Below are 16,929 nucleotides of genomic sequence, written 5' to 3' on the forward strand. Positions count from 1 at the left end.
GTCATAAATCATGTGAACGGAAAAGGCATCCATGTCCAGCAACATAACGTTGCTTCCGGTTGATATACTTTTTTTTTTTGGAAAGATTATGAGTTCCTCGTTGTGGTGTAAGCGAATGACAAGTATTGTAGGACAATAGGTTGTTGATTGAGGAAAAACATTACAATGGAACTTATTAAGTAAACATCAGAGAGATTAAGAACTTGACAAGGTCGGTATAAGCATATTGTATCTACAAATAACAACAATTTTGTTTGTTGTAGCATGTATCCTCCAAGTGACCACCATAGTTTGCTTGAAGCGTATATGTTAGGGTTTTCTCTTTTGAAGGTTTTTGCGTGTTCTTTTCATGCCCGTTGTGGGAAATGGAGTAATGATAGTGTATAATCATTAAACCTTTGATAGGGTGTAATTTGAAATGATAAAAAATACCGATATGATAAAAGGCACATAAGAGGTTTAAATGGTGAAACAAGACAATATCAAGACAGGGACCAACACACAACATATTGAAAACTTGAGGATCACCAAAGTTTTTAAAAAAAAATGTTAAGGAGAATGCGTACAAACTACACTAAACCATTACCATTCGCATAATTTACTCTTGTTTTTATTTTATTATCATGGTTAATGAAAGTTAAAAATAAATAAATAAATCAACAAAGCAAACATGGTAGGCTTTTCAATATCAAAAACTAAATTCTTTTATTTTGGCAGACTAGGTGATAAAAGATGATAAAAAAATAAAAAAGCTTGTCCAGTCCTTTATAACAAGTTACAACTCAGAAGAAGCAAAATTTTATAAAGCATTTAACACAGCAAAACAAGATGAAACCATTTTCCATTGCATACATGAGTAGTTAACACTAACAGAATATCCACTTACTTTTTACGGAAGTTAAAGAAAGTTAGGAAGCCAATGCAACATTTTTCTATTTTAGAAACAACATAATAAACAAGGTAGCTTAGCTTAGCTTCTTTTTTTTTTTTTTTTTTTTTCTATTAAACATAAATAAAGTGCGCACACTCTTCTACCCTAACCCTAGCTGTTTGTTGTTCTTTGGTGCGCTTTAATAACTAATAACAAACAGAAACAACAATTAATCAACATCAACATATCCAACTTTTTTTCAGCTTACAGGCTTCATTATCAGTTAGTTTCTTCATCTCTGTTACTGTTTCGGTTAACCGTAAAACTTGCAGTTGGATGTCCATTTCGTGGAGCCTGATCATCACCCATATTCTGCTGAACAGCCTACATGTATTATCTTTACTAAAATTAGCAACCTACTTTACTCTTTTGCTACCAACCTATAATAATAGCAATGTACTTTATATTTAAAAACCTACAAGAGCAATGTACTTTCATTTTGTTACATATTGATATCGCCATCATCAATAAATAACATGTAAGTATGTTGCTATTATGTGTAAGAAACTGTAAGTATGTAATTATCTGTAAAATAGTGAAAGTATTTTTTTGGTATTTTATTATAAGAAACGGGATTTTCTTTTGTGCAATGTGTTGTGATGCAAAGTGAAATTGGTTACTAGTGAGTGACTTTGGGAAAACTTAACACTATCAGCATCTCCAACCAAACACCAAAACTCGTTATTTTTTTTTTATGCTAAATTTGGTGTTAATCTTCCAATTTACAATTTGGGCCTTCAGATTTGATATTTTCTAAAATTGTACAATGATATTTTAAATGTAATATTTATTACTTGTACTATTATACTCTAAATAATATTTATTTAAATGTGTCGGAAATGCAATTTTATGAATATAAGGGTACCATTGAAAATATATCAAATAAAAAAAAGGATACTCTTTTTGTTGTTCAAAATGGTGTAATGGGTTGGAGATAAATCAATATTTACACCAATAATCACACGATTTGGCACAAAAAATAGGTGTAATGGATTTGATGTAGTCTAAGAGGATGAAGAGTGCGAAAACATTACCTGTAAAAGTTCAGTCATTCTCCCGGTGGTTCCCGCATGCATAACGGGTCCGGGTCCGGGTCCCATCACGGGTGCAGGTTGAAAATGGTGAACCGAGTGTCGTGTCTGCAACGGTTCAACAAAAAGAGGCTCATTCATGTCACCAATATCCGTTTCCATTTTCACAACCCGATCCGCTTGACCAACAGTTGACTTACTACTTCCTTCCACCTGTTGACCATCTGTCACACCTTGTTTGACTGAAACATTTTCATTTCCAGACCCTGTAAAATGGGAGCTTGTCTGCGACTCAGAAGCTTGACTTGTTGACCCGTTCGGCGGGTATACCGCCAATGGCAAAACCGAGTGAACCGGTTTCCCTTGTGTGGCCCGCAAATGAGGCGGCGGTTGATTCGGTAATGGCCCATTTGGTTGAAGAACAACCGGGGTCACATTTCCTCTACCAGGGGTAAACACGTAATTTTTAGAAGGTGAGTTTGGGAGTGTTGTTTGATCAGGAGAACCATTGGGGACATAAGTAATGAGCTGCATGTTCTTTTCTTTTGATCGTCTTTTTCGCCTGCGGATCGGAGGTTGCATTTCTGGAAATGGAACTTGGGTTCTTTTGATCATTTCGACATGTGGCGCCACGTCATTATCGGGTGTTATGGGAGCGGTGTGACCTGGCTTGAACACTGCACCTCTTAGGGTTATATTTGAGTTACCGATTCTGACAGCAAGGAGGTAACCGGCTTCAAAAGTGGCTTCAACTACACCAGTTACGGTTTGACCGATCATGACTTGGGTTGGATCATGGATTGGATCAAGTCGGGGGGTGGTGGTGTGATGTTGGGCAAAACCGGGTTGCATTCGGGCAGCTTGTGAACGGGCTTTTGCTGCCCGTCTTTCACTCGGATCCTTTCGTGGGCGCCCACGTTTTCGTTTTTCGGGAATCATTAGTGATGCTTCGGGTCTTACTTCTTGGTTGACCAGGTTCATCATTGGATTATAAACAGATTTTTTTTAAAAGAATGTAGAGATTTTGCCTGCAAATAGATAAAGAATTAAAGATCAGTCATTACTCATTAGTGAGTTCTAACACATAAATAAAGCTACAAGCCTGATGCCATAAAAACTTTCGAATATAAAGTTATATAGCTTCATTATCAAAAGAGAAGGATCTACAGTTAATGACATGCTGAAGCAGATGCATATAGGGAAAAATAAGAAACAATCAATGTAGAAAATTAATATAGATACAGATAATAATTGGACTGTTGATCAACAACAAACATGATAGGTCAACTGGAACCCTAATCAGAACCAAATATTTACTACGTACGAGAAAGTTAGGTTATTTGGAAATCGGAACACTTCAAAACAGAAAGTCGAAATGAAGATACAAACCAGTTCAAAAAATTTACTAATCGATCCTACAAGTTGATCCTGAATTGTCTGCACATGATTAACATTTCTTCTTTTACTTAGGTCGGATTATTGATAATCAATTCTAGGTTAACTGATTACGTATTCATTTCGTCTGCGTCCTTTAGCACTCACGGCGACTTGCCAACTTGTGCATCAAATAAAACAGCAAATAAGCGATCAGCGAAAAAAGCTCTACATGATACAACACTTGCGACGTAATCCGTATGTTCAGACATGATCGCATTACACATCGAGCGACTAAAACAAATTTAGTTTCAAACGAGCAACAAAAAAAATCAATGAAACACTGAAATGAGAACATAAACACAAAGTCAACCGCCTGCACAGAATCAGTAGCAAGGATGGAGTAAGATGCAAAATACCACAGATTACCATAAAATCGTTGAACGAAGATAAAAATTACACTCACTTGACATACAATTATAGCTTATCAAGCCTCCTTCCTTTAACAGATCATGCATAAAAGCATCAATTTGAAGACTACATGAATAAGCATGTACAGTAAATGCATAAAATAGCGAGTAACCATCAAATGTAGGAGCAAATTTTCAGATACCTACCCTATGTCGGATATGGTGATGTAATTTGAAAATCTAGCCGTACCTTTATAGTTTTAGAGGATCGAAAGCGAAATTGACACGGTGATTTGAAACCCTAGATTTTCTGTGTTGAGAGTGAGGAGACTGGGATGGTGAGTCGGAGCTAATTACGGCGTTTTATTAAGAAAAATATCGACCATTTGTGTTTCTAATTTTGGCCTGACAAATTTAAAGGATAAAATTGCACTTACCTCCTCCAAAAATGTAGGTATATACATTTAAGACCCTTCTAATTGGATTAACTACGTTTCATTCCTTGTGGTTTGATGATAAGTTGTATGGTGTGGTAGAAGCGTGTAATTATAGACTTATAGTCGTATGTTTGTAAATGGTAATATGATATAATGCATAAAACAAAAATAGTAATTATATAATCATTGATTAATAAATAATTGATTTTAGGTTTAAAGGAAATTACCTTACAAGTTATACCACATATTTATTATGTAGGTAAGAAATTTAATGATTGGATTTTTACGTTTAAATTATTAACTTATTTAGCGATATGCATAAAAATATCAGTTTACGTGAAGAACATTTGAAGAATATGAAATTCAAATCATATTTGGATGCATGCATGCATTATTATCCATACATGGAAACATGTTATGAATTGTAACATATTGTCATAATATATTAGCAATATACTATCAAATAATCTTATTTGTGATTGAGTATGCAAAACATGGATCTTGTCTTTGTATGTCTATGTCTTACAATGTGTAATATATGTGTTACTTGACAATCACTAGCTTGCATGCATTTGCAAATGGTGGTGGTTAAAAGTTCGATCATACACACCCTCATATTAAAAGGTGAATGCAATAACATCTTGTTACATTAAGTTATGTCTTAAACAATTGTCTTAAACAATTGACAATTACATCTATATAAACATGAATGGGTTAGTTTGTTGTTCCTAAACATTTTATTTGTATTTAATATAGATGGATGCTTACAAAATCCAACTTATAACTTAAATATTATGATGACTTTTATCATATGTACTTAATCTGTTAATGTTCAAAATTTTACATTTTACTTTTATACCTTATCCTTGCTTTCTTTACAACATGGGCCATAAGCATTGACTAACCATAGGCTTTTATCTATATTTGAGGATACATCTTGATTTAATTTTCATAAAATACAGGATAAAACATCAAATATTGTGGAAGCTACATCCTAAACACATCAATTGCAACTAATATATTTTGGGTATTACAAACAACTCCTCAATAGTCTAAATACATATAAGTACTACAACATTAACCCCCTGTGGTAACGACAATTTTTGACCCTATACTGATGGCAGTCGTCGGTATAGGGTGTATCGACAACAAGTTCTCAAGACTGAGTCGTCGGCATAGGCATGTCGTGATAGGTACCCCTATTCCGACGACCTTTTATTGGTACAGATTTCGTCGAGAATATTTTCAAAAAAAAAAAAAGGAATACAGTTTTATTAATTACCTGTGGAGACGACATGTTGTCAGGATAGATTATATATATAGCGATGACATGTTAACGGTATAGATACCACCTATAGCGACAATTAGTCGTCGCCACAAAGTTTTCACAGTTGCCGATCAAATACCTATACCGACGACTGATCGTCGGGATAGCCAGTGGGTGTTTTTTTGTAACACCGTAAAAATTTGAACACTTTTTCACTTTTGTAACTCATAAAATATCATTTGAAATCATAAACAAATCATTATATCAACATTGTATCAATACAAAACCCATTATCAATATATATATATATATATATATATATATATATATATATATATACTCCGATATGCGTGTGTATGGATCATGCTGGCGCCTTCCCGCAATCATCGTTGGTACCTGAAACACATATCACATAACACTGTAAGCATAAATGCTTAGTGAGTTCTCCAAAATACCACTCTAACACATAATAGCCACTCGAGGTTGTAACTCTGTTGACCTTCAGGTCTATGTGTCTCAGTGGAGCCCTCCAGCCCCAACTCTCTATGGGCCCTCTGGCCCTAACTCTTTGGACCCGAAAGTCCTAACTCTGTAGACCCGAAGGTCCTAACTCTGTAACTCTGAATCATACATAGCACATATCACAATAAATCATGGCACATAAATAACATGCAATTACACTGACATATAACTCTAAAATACTCTATCACATAACTATGTTACCACACTAGGTAAAGTATAGTGAGAAGACTCACCTCATGCGTCTCAGTAAATCTCTGACTCGATAGGAATATTGCCTAGTCTTCGCCTATTCACATAAAGTAAATACTCTTATAAATATAATTCTCGAGACTAGACTCAACCTGCCTTTGGCACCCTCGGGATGGAAAAAGGCTATTTTACCCCTTCTCAACACAAGTACTCCATTGACCAAACCCTAAAAATCAACGGTCACACTTTGACCCTACTCACCGCGTGCACTCTGGTGACTCGGCGAGTTCACACATGTTCTTTAACACTTTGTTCCGCTTAGCACGCCGAGTCCCTCCCTATGCTTGACAAGTCATACTAGGCATGAATCGCGGGGCCACCACGACTCAACTTGCCGAGTCTCAAAAACAACTCGGCGAGTGTTGCGTTGAACTCCAATCCTCTAACTCCCTTCTAACTCACTGAGTCATCCCCCAACTCAGCAAGTCTACTCACTGAGCAATTTACGTGAAACCCTAACCCTACTCGCCGAGTCTCAGGAACAACTCGGCGAGTTCATGCCATGCACAAACTCTACTGGCCTCCCGAGGTCAGATCTGTTTCCCTAAATCAAAGATCTGGCCTTCCCAAGCATGAATGTCACGTAAAGCTCGAAACTTGATGCTTGTATAACAACAACAAGGCATCAAAAGGAGATTTAGTCCCAAAAATGGCAACCTAAGTCTAGTAACCCCAAACTATTCCATAAAGCTCCAAGGGTTAAGGTCTCTGGACCTCTTTGAGTCCAGATCCAAGGCACAAACTCGAAGAGGGACCATTTGCTCCACATAATCACTCTCCAAAGGGGTTAGAAAACCCTAACTATATAGATCAACACCAAAACTGAAGGAGGTTCGAACTATTACCTCAAAATGAAGTCTCTGAATCCCTGGAACTGCTAGAATCGCACCTCCCCTCTTGCTCTTGCACCTCCTTCTTGCTAAACCAAAGATACAAGGATCAAAAGTGTCTTCTTCTTCCTTTCAATGATTTGGATCACTTATGGTTCTCTCAAGGGATTGGTAGCCGCAATGAGAGGCTATAAGTTCCCTTAAATAGGCTCCAAACCCGGGGATTTAGGGTTTCATTAAACAGCGGGGACTCGCCGAGTCCACTCATGGACTCGCCGAGTCCAAAGCGAATCCGGATGAACAATCACGACCCTACTCGGTGAGTCTACGCATCAACTCGCCGAATTCCTTCTCATAATTCAAAATGATTAAATAAAATAATATACCTGGAAACCCGGCTGTTACATTTTTTTTTAGTTTTTACAAATTTTGTATGTTACCATTCCTACATTTTTAATAAATCCAAACACTTTGCAGCATATATCAATTGAGATACAATAACTAGCTATCATTGTTTAAATTCAAAACATCAAATTCGAGTTTAATATCACAATAATTAGTTTAACATTGCTCAAAATAACACAAAGCATCAACAATCATTATCATATTCTTCTTCTTCTATTCTATTGGGCTCGATATTTTGTTGAGAGGTACTTCCTTGTGTATTGGAGTTGAATAGAAAGTTATGAAAAATAGTGGTGGTTGGGAGTTAGGAATATATGTTGTGAATGGTGCATTATATTGTTAGAAGTATTATTGCATTTGTTATACATCAAATTGGCATTGAGATTTGGAATGAGAATGAGAATATGTGGAAGTGGAAGCTCGTTTATTTGGAATTAGACCGATGTTTGTCCATCATATACTTATGAGTAATTGGGTCTAGATCTTAAAGTTCTTTCATGGCAATCTTAAAATCTACCTCAGTTGTTGCTTTACAAGCCTTCCATAATATGGTTCATAATGGGCATCACTATACCTTTTTCTTAAGTTTTGGCTAATATGTTTAGCACATTGCTTGTGCTCTACATATGGAAGGAGTTTTTTGACAGCCTCAATCAGACCTTGTTAAAAATTGTAAATTATATCAAAATAATTTTGCAACTAAAAAGGGAAATGAAGGACAAATAAGTAAAGTACCTTGTATTGATTAGATATTACATTGTATCTATATCTTAAATTAAGTCCCAGGTCATCAATGAGTGTGAAACGTCCAAAAATTATGACCCAAAATTTTCATTTTTATATTAAGTAAAAACAATATTCCAAAACATTATTCATACATCCCAATATAGTAAATATGTCAAAAATCATAAAAATCATAGTATGTCCCATAAACGGAATCCATAAGGTGTGTGCAATGCAGTCAATCCGATCTTTTCCCCTTGGAACCAGAAGTACCTGAAGCATAAACTAAAAATCGTAAGCACAAAGCTTAGTGAATTCCCCAAAATATCACACACCATACATACAATAAACATATAATGGGCCTCGCCCTGTCATCGGGCCCCGCTCGGTAATAGGTCGGGCCCAGCCTAACATATAACATATATCAAATAATCACAAAGATACATAACATATAAAATGGTTATCGGGGCCCGCCAAATATCGGGTCTTAGCCCGGTGAACATATAAGCAGATAACACATGCAAGAGTCACGTAGATAGCTAGCATGCTAACATATCATAAACATAGGCCGGCATTGGTGCCTTCGACCCGCTAAACCCAGTGAGGAAACTCACCTCAAAAGCTGAAAGAAACGAATGATCACCGACTGTTGGTCCTACAACTCCCCGAGATATCAATTGCCATATAAAAACTAATTAACATTTGGGATCTACATCATGACCAAAAACCTCAACTTAAGGGGTAAAAAGACCATTTTACCCCTAACATAGCTTGGTACAAGAATGGAGCCCATAACCACCATCCAATAGGCCCAAGAGTCACACAGTCCATCACGGCCCAAAATATGGCATAATTTCCAATTGTGCCCAAATCCCTCACATGGGCCTTAGCCCAAGGCCTAATAATGTTCCCTATCCCAAAACTCGAAAAACCAGATGGCCCAAACTAAGCCCTAACCTTCTAATCCCATAATGAAGCCTAAACTTAAGGCCCAACAACGAAATGACATCAGACTGAGTATGTTGGGCGTACTCAATGTTGCAAAACTCGGCCTACTCGGCCGATTACTCGAAATCGGCCCTCCACCGAGGCGAGTAATGTGAACTCGGCCAAAAAACTCGGATTCAGTCAAACTCAGTCAAAAATCAATCAAACTCGGTCAAACTTGGGCCTACTCGGTCTTACTCGGGCCAACTCGGTCAAACTCGGCCAACTCGGTCAAAATCGATTAAACTCGGTCAAAAGGTCAAAATTGTCATAAAAAGAGAAAAAATCAAGAATTTCGAGATTAATATGTATAACGCACTTAATTATTTATTATTTAACACACACATGTGATTATTACTACATATATCTTAAATTTTCAGTAATTATTCACATAGTGAGACAATTGTGTGTATTTTAGTTTTTATGTATTCACAAGTATCTAATTTTGGTTATATGTTTCAATCAAATTATGATTTTAACATATGATTTTGGCATATATAATTTTCCAAAAAATATTTCTACACGAATTACCGAATCCGAGTACTCACTACTCCACAGTCGGCCGAGCAGGTACCGAGTAGCGAGTTCTACAACCTTGGGCGTACTCAGCCGGTATGCTAAGCGTACTGGCATGAAGGCTTGTATGTTGCATGTACAAGCTTGTACGTCCAGCATACTCTTCCACTTTAGCCAACTTCAATATTAAGCTCCTAACCGATTAAGACTTTGCTCAAGGATGTAGATTCGGCCTATTGAAGTTGAAATACCACATAAAGTTGTTAACTTTACGTCCATGCATGACCATAAGAAACTCCATAACTTAACAAGGACTTAATAAATGATGTAATGAAAGCATGAGACCCCTAAACTCCATAAAGTTTGCACCTTTATGCCAAAGGAGTCTATGAAAACCTTATATCATAAAGAACAAGCCTTTGGGACATCCTAATCCCAACATCCATCCAAACCATGGCTAAAAACATAACAATTTAACCCAAAATATATATTTAAGCATCTAGAAAGCAAGATGAGAACTTGCTACCTCAAAAACTAGGAAAATAAGGTGGTGATTTTAGATCCAAGACCTCCTTTTCAGAATAAGCTACTTCTAGCTTCTTCAACTCTTTCAAAATACACAAAAAGGAACACCAAAAGCTCACCATAAGATCACACACTCAATAATGGAAGCTAAGGCTCGATTTTAGGGGTTTCTGGATAGAAGAGGCTGATAGGGAGGCTGACACTCTGGACTTAATGACATTATATAGGACTTAATGACAAGTGTGTTACTCAAGTGGTGATAGATACGATGATGACTGGCAAAAAATAAAAAATAAGAAAGAATGGCTACCTTATGATGAGTACAATAAGGCTAAGGAGGAAAAGTATAAACAAAAAGGAAGAGGTTTTTATCGAAAAGAGGAACCGGTGCAAGAAAATAAGTCAGACTGTGAAGATATGCTTACGAGATTTGCAGTTGCATCCGAGAAAAGGCACAATGATACTGATGATGCAATTAAGGAGCAACAAAACTTAATGAAATAGCACCAAATCATGATGAAAGATCAAGCAACCTTACTTATGAATCAGCAAGCCTCTTTTCTCAATATTAAAAAACAGAGTGTAACGCCCCATTTCGAGTATGTAATCTAAACATAGTTTTTCCCTTTTCTTAATCTGTACTCGACGAGTCAAAAGCTCGACTCGTCGAGTAGAGACAGGTTTTGCACGCGGGGTTAGCCTGCAACTCGACGAGTCTATATTCTTAGACTCGATGAGTCTACTAGTCTGGATAAAACCCTAATTTCAAGGGTTTGCGCCCTATTTAACAACCTTATGAGCCCTAAACCAGCCTCCATCACCTTCAGAACATCCCTTGTCAAACCTTAGCATTTCCTTTAGCATTTTTGAACTATTTTTCACCTTGTGAATGATTTTGGTGCATTTTGGGGGTTAGAAGAAGAAGAAAAAAAAAGGAGGTATTTAAAGAGCGCAAAGAGGATCCGAGTTTCTGGTCACATTTCAATTCCCATTGAGGTATGAAACTCGAATCTTTACTTCCTAGCTTTTAGATCTCCTTAAAATCTTGTTATTATTAATTTGAGTCATTTCTGGACCTTGATGTCGATTTGAGAAGTAGTTGAGATGAATGGGCTTCAGATCTAGGCGTTTCAGAGTTCAATGAGCTAAAGATTTCCACCTTTATTGAGCCATGTTCCCATTCCAAACCTAGAACTCCACTTTTAGCTTATTTTGGGTATTTAAGCTCTATTTGATCTTGCTTGCACGTAAAGTTGGAAACTTTACGTGTAAAACCAACCCTAAGGATCCAAATCTATGGATTGGATGCACTGAAATCGACTATATAGTATTAGCATGCATGATACTCGACGGGTCGTCCTTAGGACTCGACGTGTTCATATGATGAAGGAGCACTCGACGAGTTGTTCATACAACTCGGTGAGTCGGATGAAGTTAGACTCGATGTTAGTATCGAAGAAGATCTCGTCGAGTCTTTGCCAAACTCGATGAGTGGAAGCAGGTAGAGGATTGGAATGGATGATAGTGTAACGACCCAATTTTCACGTCCAAAAAATTCATTTTTGATTAAGTGATTTACAAACCATTTGTAACAAAATATCATCCGATCATATCATTTGATGAAACATGTCTCGTATCTGAAAATCGAATCGTAAAAACATAATAAGGTCAGAGTACAAATCCTAGAATAACTCATGGTGCGGAAAACAAAGAGTGTGTGTTTGATGTGCCGCTACCGCGCCAGCTCCTTCCCCTTCGCTTAAGAGGTACCTGAAACCAAAGCTATAAACTATAAACACGAGGCTTAGTGAGTTCCCCCATCGTACCATATAACATGCAATCACATAGGATACATACTGTTGGACAATTATGGGGTGCCCGACCTACCCGATACGGTCATTCTGGGGTGCCGACCTACCCATGCGGCCATTCTGGGGTGCTGTACTACCTATGCGGCCATTATGGGGTGCCGTCCTACCCATGTCAAACCATTATGGGGTGCTGACCTACCTGTAGGTCCTAATAACCGACCCCCGGGGACTATTCCCCTCCTACTACCGCTATCACATATAACAAATCATGCCAGCACATAAACATATTAGGTAGTAGCAAACCTAGATGATATCACAAAGACAATCATTTAATCATACAACTCCTACTGGTGGGTCAACATTGTGTCCATAGACCCACCGCTACTGGAAGGTAACTCACCTTGTAGTAGCTGTTGATCTGTGCGGGAATCCTCTGACTGCTATCGCTGCTGCTCCGGAAATCCTCTGACTATAATCCCCACAAAACATTTAGTCAAACACTGTTAACTGTTCTTAGGTAAAATGACCATTTTATCCCTGACCAAGTCAAAGTCAAAGTCAACTTCTAGTTGACTTGACTCGCTGAGTTGGCTCGCCAACTCGTCGAGTCCATATGCTTCCATTTGTCCTTATACTCGTCTCTAATCATTGAGTTAGGCGGTGACTCGACGAGTTTTCCTTCTAAATGAACATCGACTGAATCCTCATCCGACTTGTCGAGTTGTCTGAACAACTCGTTAAGTTCATCTTCAACTGATACACAGGTCCTGTCCTTGACTCGCCGAGTTGTATGAATAACTCGTCGAGTTCATCATCATTCTTAAGAAGTTTGCCTTGGACTCGCCGAGTCTGCTCATGCACTCGCCGAGTCCTATGAACTTTCAAAACAATGGCTTAGTCCATAACGTTGGGTCACTCCCCGGGACTCCTTAGAACCTTTCCACACTCAACTGGGTTCTTTTGACCCTCAACTGATATGGGACAGCAACCTTGGACTCGCCGAGTCCAAGAATGGACTCGTCGAGTTGGTTACATCCACTCACTAAATCTTCGATTTCTGACGTACAACCCTTGATCAAAAGGTAGATCTATGCTTCTACAATCGATCTAACACGTAAAGTTACAAACTTTACGTGCATGCATGTGACTTTGAGCTCAAAAGGTCCTAAAACAATCTCTTACAATGCATGGGGCCTTCTTTGAGTGCAAAAGACACTCCTTTATGCCTTGTAACCCCTCTAAGGACTTAGATCTGAAATATCAACTCCTAACCATGATTGCAATCATGGTTGGTGACCAAAATGGATTCGAAAAGCCCTAAAACTCCACAAAATGGGATTTATCAAAAGAACAAACAAGGTATAGACTTTATACATTCTGAAGACTGCAAATGATGCTCAAAATCGGATCCTTCTAGCCTCCTCTTGACCCTTTAAGCTTTTCCTTCCTTCCTTGGGACACAAATTACCAAAATCACACCAAATGCTTTAGATTGCTTCAATAACGGCAAGGGTTTGCTATGGGGGGTCTTTTGGGAACAAATGGTACGAAGGAGGCCGAGTTAAGGTGTTTAAATAGGGTGAAAACCCTCGAGTTAGGGTTTTTGTCCAGATAGGGCCTACTCGTCGAGTCCGGGACCCGACTCGTCGAGTCCACACCTTAAACCCTACGTCTCATCCCGCTTCTACTCAGCGAGTTAGTCCCTCAACTCGCCGAGTCCAAGGCCAAAATGCAAAATATAGATAGAAGAATACATACCAAGAACCATGTGCTACAGATAGGGACTTGGCAAGTCCGGTCAACTGAAAGTTGACTTTGACCTGGATGTTGACTTTAACCAGGGGTAAAATAGTCTCTTTACCATGAGAATAGTTATCAATATTTGATTTGGTGTTTATAGGATTTGTAGCCGGGGAGTTTCGGAGCAACAGTCAGGCAGTTTCAGATTTAGCATCTCAATAGCAAGCATCACAAGGTGAGTTTTCTTTCCAATATGAACGAGTCTACAGCCACAATGGCGGCCCGTTTAGTCAGTACTAGTTCCGGACTTCGATCTGATGCAATAGTTCAGTGTGCTTGATGTCTTTGTGATTCAAGTATGTCTTTGTGTTATGTGTTCCGGACTTCGGTCCGATGCACTTTGCAGTATATGTCTTTATGCTAGTAGTTATGATTATGCAATGCTATGTTCAGTCAGCTTCTGGACTTCGATCCGATGTAGAGGGCAAGGCCCTGTTTAGTTCCGTACTTCGGTTCGATCCAGTTTTCCGGACTACGGTCCGATGCAGAGGGAAAGACCCTGGTTAGTTCCGGACTTCGATCCGATGCAGTTTCTGCACTATGGTTTGATGCAGAGGGCAAGGTCCTGGTTAGTTCCGGAGTTTGGTCTGATGCAGTTCCCGGACTTCGGTCTGATGCAGTGGGCAAGGCCCAATATGTGTTTATATGTTTTTGTATGGTATGTGGTAGATTGGGCGAGCTCACTAAGCTTTGTGCCTACAGTTTCAGTTTTTCGTTTCAGGTACTTCCGCAAGTAAAGGGAAGAGATCAGGTTGATGGCATAGCATACACCACAGTTACAGTTTTATCCTGGGGGTTTATTCAGATGTTTCGATATGATATTAACTTTAGTTTTTGATTTGATACATTAGTATGGCATTTTGAGACATAAGATGCATGGTCTTATTATATAACATTCAATTTTGTGGTTTTTAATAATGTTAAAACAAAAATTTTTGGATTGTATTTTTGGGATATTTCAAGTTAGGCCAACTTGCATTACAAATAAATGAGAGGCAACCAGGTGGATTTCCTAGTAATACTGAAAATAATCTGAAAGGCACACATATAAACATTGTGACAACTAGGAGTGGGAAGATTATAACTCCTCTGGCCCTATTCAGAAAGAAGATCCTAAGATAGTGCATGAGGAAGAAGCAGAAACTGAAAAATTACAAATTCCCGATCTGACTCGCTGAGTCCCAGATATGGACTCGATGAGTCCCCCACTTAAATTGAAAGACAAGCCTCCTGTTAAGCCATATCAACCTCCACTGCCATTTCTAGCTCGAGTCAGACAAGAAAAGCATGATGTTGATTACCAAAAGTTCCAGGAGCACATAAAGGCCCTTCAAATCAATATGTCATTCATCGAGGCGGATGCATGATATGTGCATATTTAGTGTGTATTAAGTGTAGTTTAGTATTCATATATTAGCTAAATTGTTTCATATTATGGACAAAAGGTACTTAAAAGTGTTAAATTATGTTTTTCAGTCCAAAGATGAAGCTCGGAAGCGAAAGGAAGCAAGAGAAGCGGTTTAGGAGCTCAAGAGTGGAAAGAAGAAAGAAAACACCCATAAAAAGCTTCTACTCGTCGAGTTGTCCCTTGACTCGACGAGTCCGGTCGCGGATTCAGAAAGATAAGCATTCGGAAGTCAAGATAGTTATCGGATTACGACTAATGTGAGAGGGACTCGACGAGTCACCATATGACTCGACGAGTCGGGATGCATATATAAAGATAACTCTATAATGCGAGAGAAAAGAATTCTGGGAAGTTTCAGAAGTGCTTAGCTGCGAATAAGAAGCCAGAAGAACCCTAGAAGTCGACCAAGGAAGCTAGAATCCAATCCCGGGAGTAATTAAGGCGTAATTTCACCATTCTACTTAATTCTTTTGTTTTGTCAACATGATTAAGCAACTTGAACTTATTTGTTTGCTGTTATTTACCTTAGTTATGAACTAATTTCTTTAGACTTCTGTTTGGGGATACAAAGTTGACAATATGGTTTGATTGATTGGTAGGATTAATTCTAAGTTGGTGATTAATTGTTATTTTAGCTTGCTAAAGAACCTTGTGTATGAATGATAATTAATTTTCTGTTAATAGGAAGATAATTGATTAGTATGAACATCTATTGATTATCAACCTCATGTGATATGTGACCACTATATCATATGTCTAGGATTAATGAATATGAAACTAGGATTAATAAGGAAATTAAGTAAATTCATGTACAAGCTTGTAAGATGACCATCGAACAAGAGGTTAATTAAGAGTAACGAATTAATTAGCTATTGCAAGTCTAACTTAACCCGAATAATTAATCTAGTAAATATAATTAAATTAAGCAATTGGCCACTGTTTGAATTAGTTTATTTGCTAAGGATTAGGGTAGTGAACACAAACTTAATCACTTGAATCGGTAACCAACGAAAGAATTAATCCATTGCACTATTACCTTAAAATCAACCATAAAGTTAACCGAGTTGAACTAAACAGAAGTTTCTTTCCCATTATTGAATCTAGTTAATTTGTTCTTTTCTAGTCTTGCATTAGTTTTAGTTAGTAAGTTTCTAGTCTTGTAAAACTAGAGAAAAACCCCTATTTGCTAAAGTAACTTAGATAGAATTAGTTTTTAATTTAATTTGCCGTTCCCTGTGTTTGATACCCTGCTTATTTAGCTATACCACAATTGATAGGTTCACTGCCTTTTGTGTGTTATTTGATAATTAAAGTAGGATTAAAACTAAGTGAGTTTTACACACATCAAGTTTTTGGCGCCGTTGCTGGGGAACGGTTCTAAAATTAGCATTAAAATTCTAATTCAATCGATCCTTTGTGTAAGATTCATCTTACACAAAGTTAATTTATGTTTCATTTTTTTTTAAGTTTTAGTTTAAAAAAAAAAATAATAATAATAATAATCGCTGATTTTAACTTGAACTCGCCGAGTGCATTCGCCCCGACTCGGCGAGTCTGACGCTAAATCAGGTTTAATTTTTGTTCTTTTTTACGCGCTTTGTTTTGTTTTAGTTTGCAGTTGGTTCATGACCCGAGGATCTGCTACGCCTCTAGTTCCCCCTCTTGAAGATCCGGAAACCGCATTAAGAAGAAACAAGGGCAAA

The 16,929-nt window shown here is 37.8% G+C and overlaps 1 protein-coding gene across 1 annotated transcript; it reads right to left on the minus strand.

The window, feature by feature from the left end:
- Positions 1–826: 826 nt before the first annotated feature.
- LOC145005615 (AT hook motif-containing protein) lies at positions 827–4,124 on the minus strand. The gene is made up of 3 exons (XM_078964727.1): positions 3,997–4,124; positions 1,966–2,990; positions 827–1,255 (listed from the first exon to the last, which is right to left on the minus strand). The coding sequence occupies exons 2-3, from the start codon at positions 2,944–2,946 to the stop codon at positions 1,151–1,153; spliced, it is 1,086 nt and encodes a 361-aa protein (XP_078820853.1). The 5' UTR covers positions 2,947–2,990; positions 3,997–4,124; the 3' UTR covers positions 827–1,150.
- Between the last annotated feature and the right edge of the window lie 12,805 nt (positions 4,125–16,929).

This window comes from Lactuca saligna, chromosome 7 (assembly GCF_052625555.1).
Source record: "Lactuca saligna cultivar CGN05327 chromosome 7, ASM5262555v1, whole genome shotgun sequence".
Classification (NCBI taxonomy): Eukaryota; Viridiplantae; Streptophyta; class Magnoliopsida; order Asterales; family Asteraceae; genus Lactuca; species Lactuca saligna.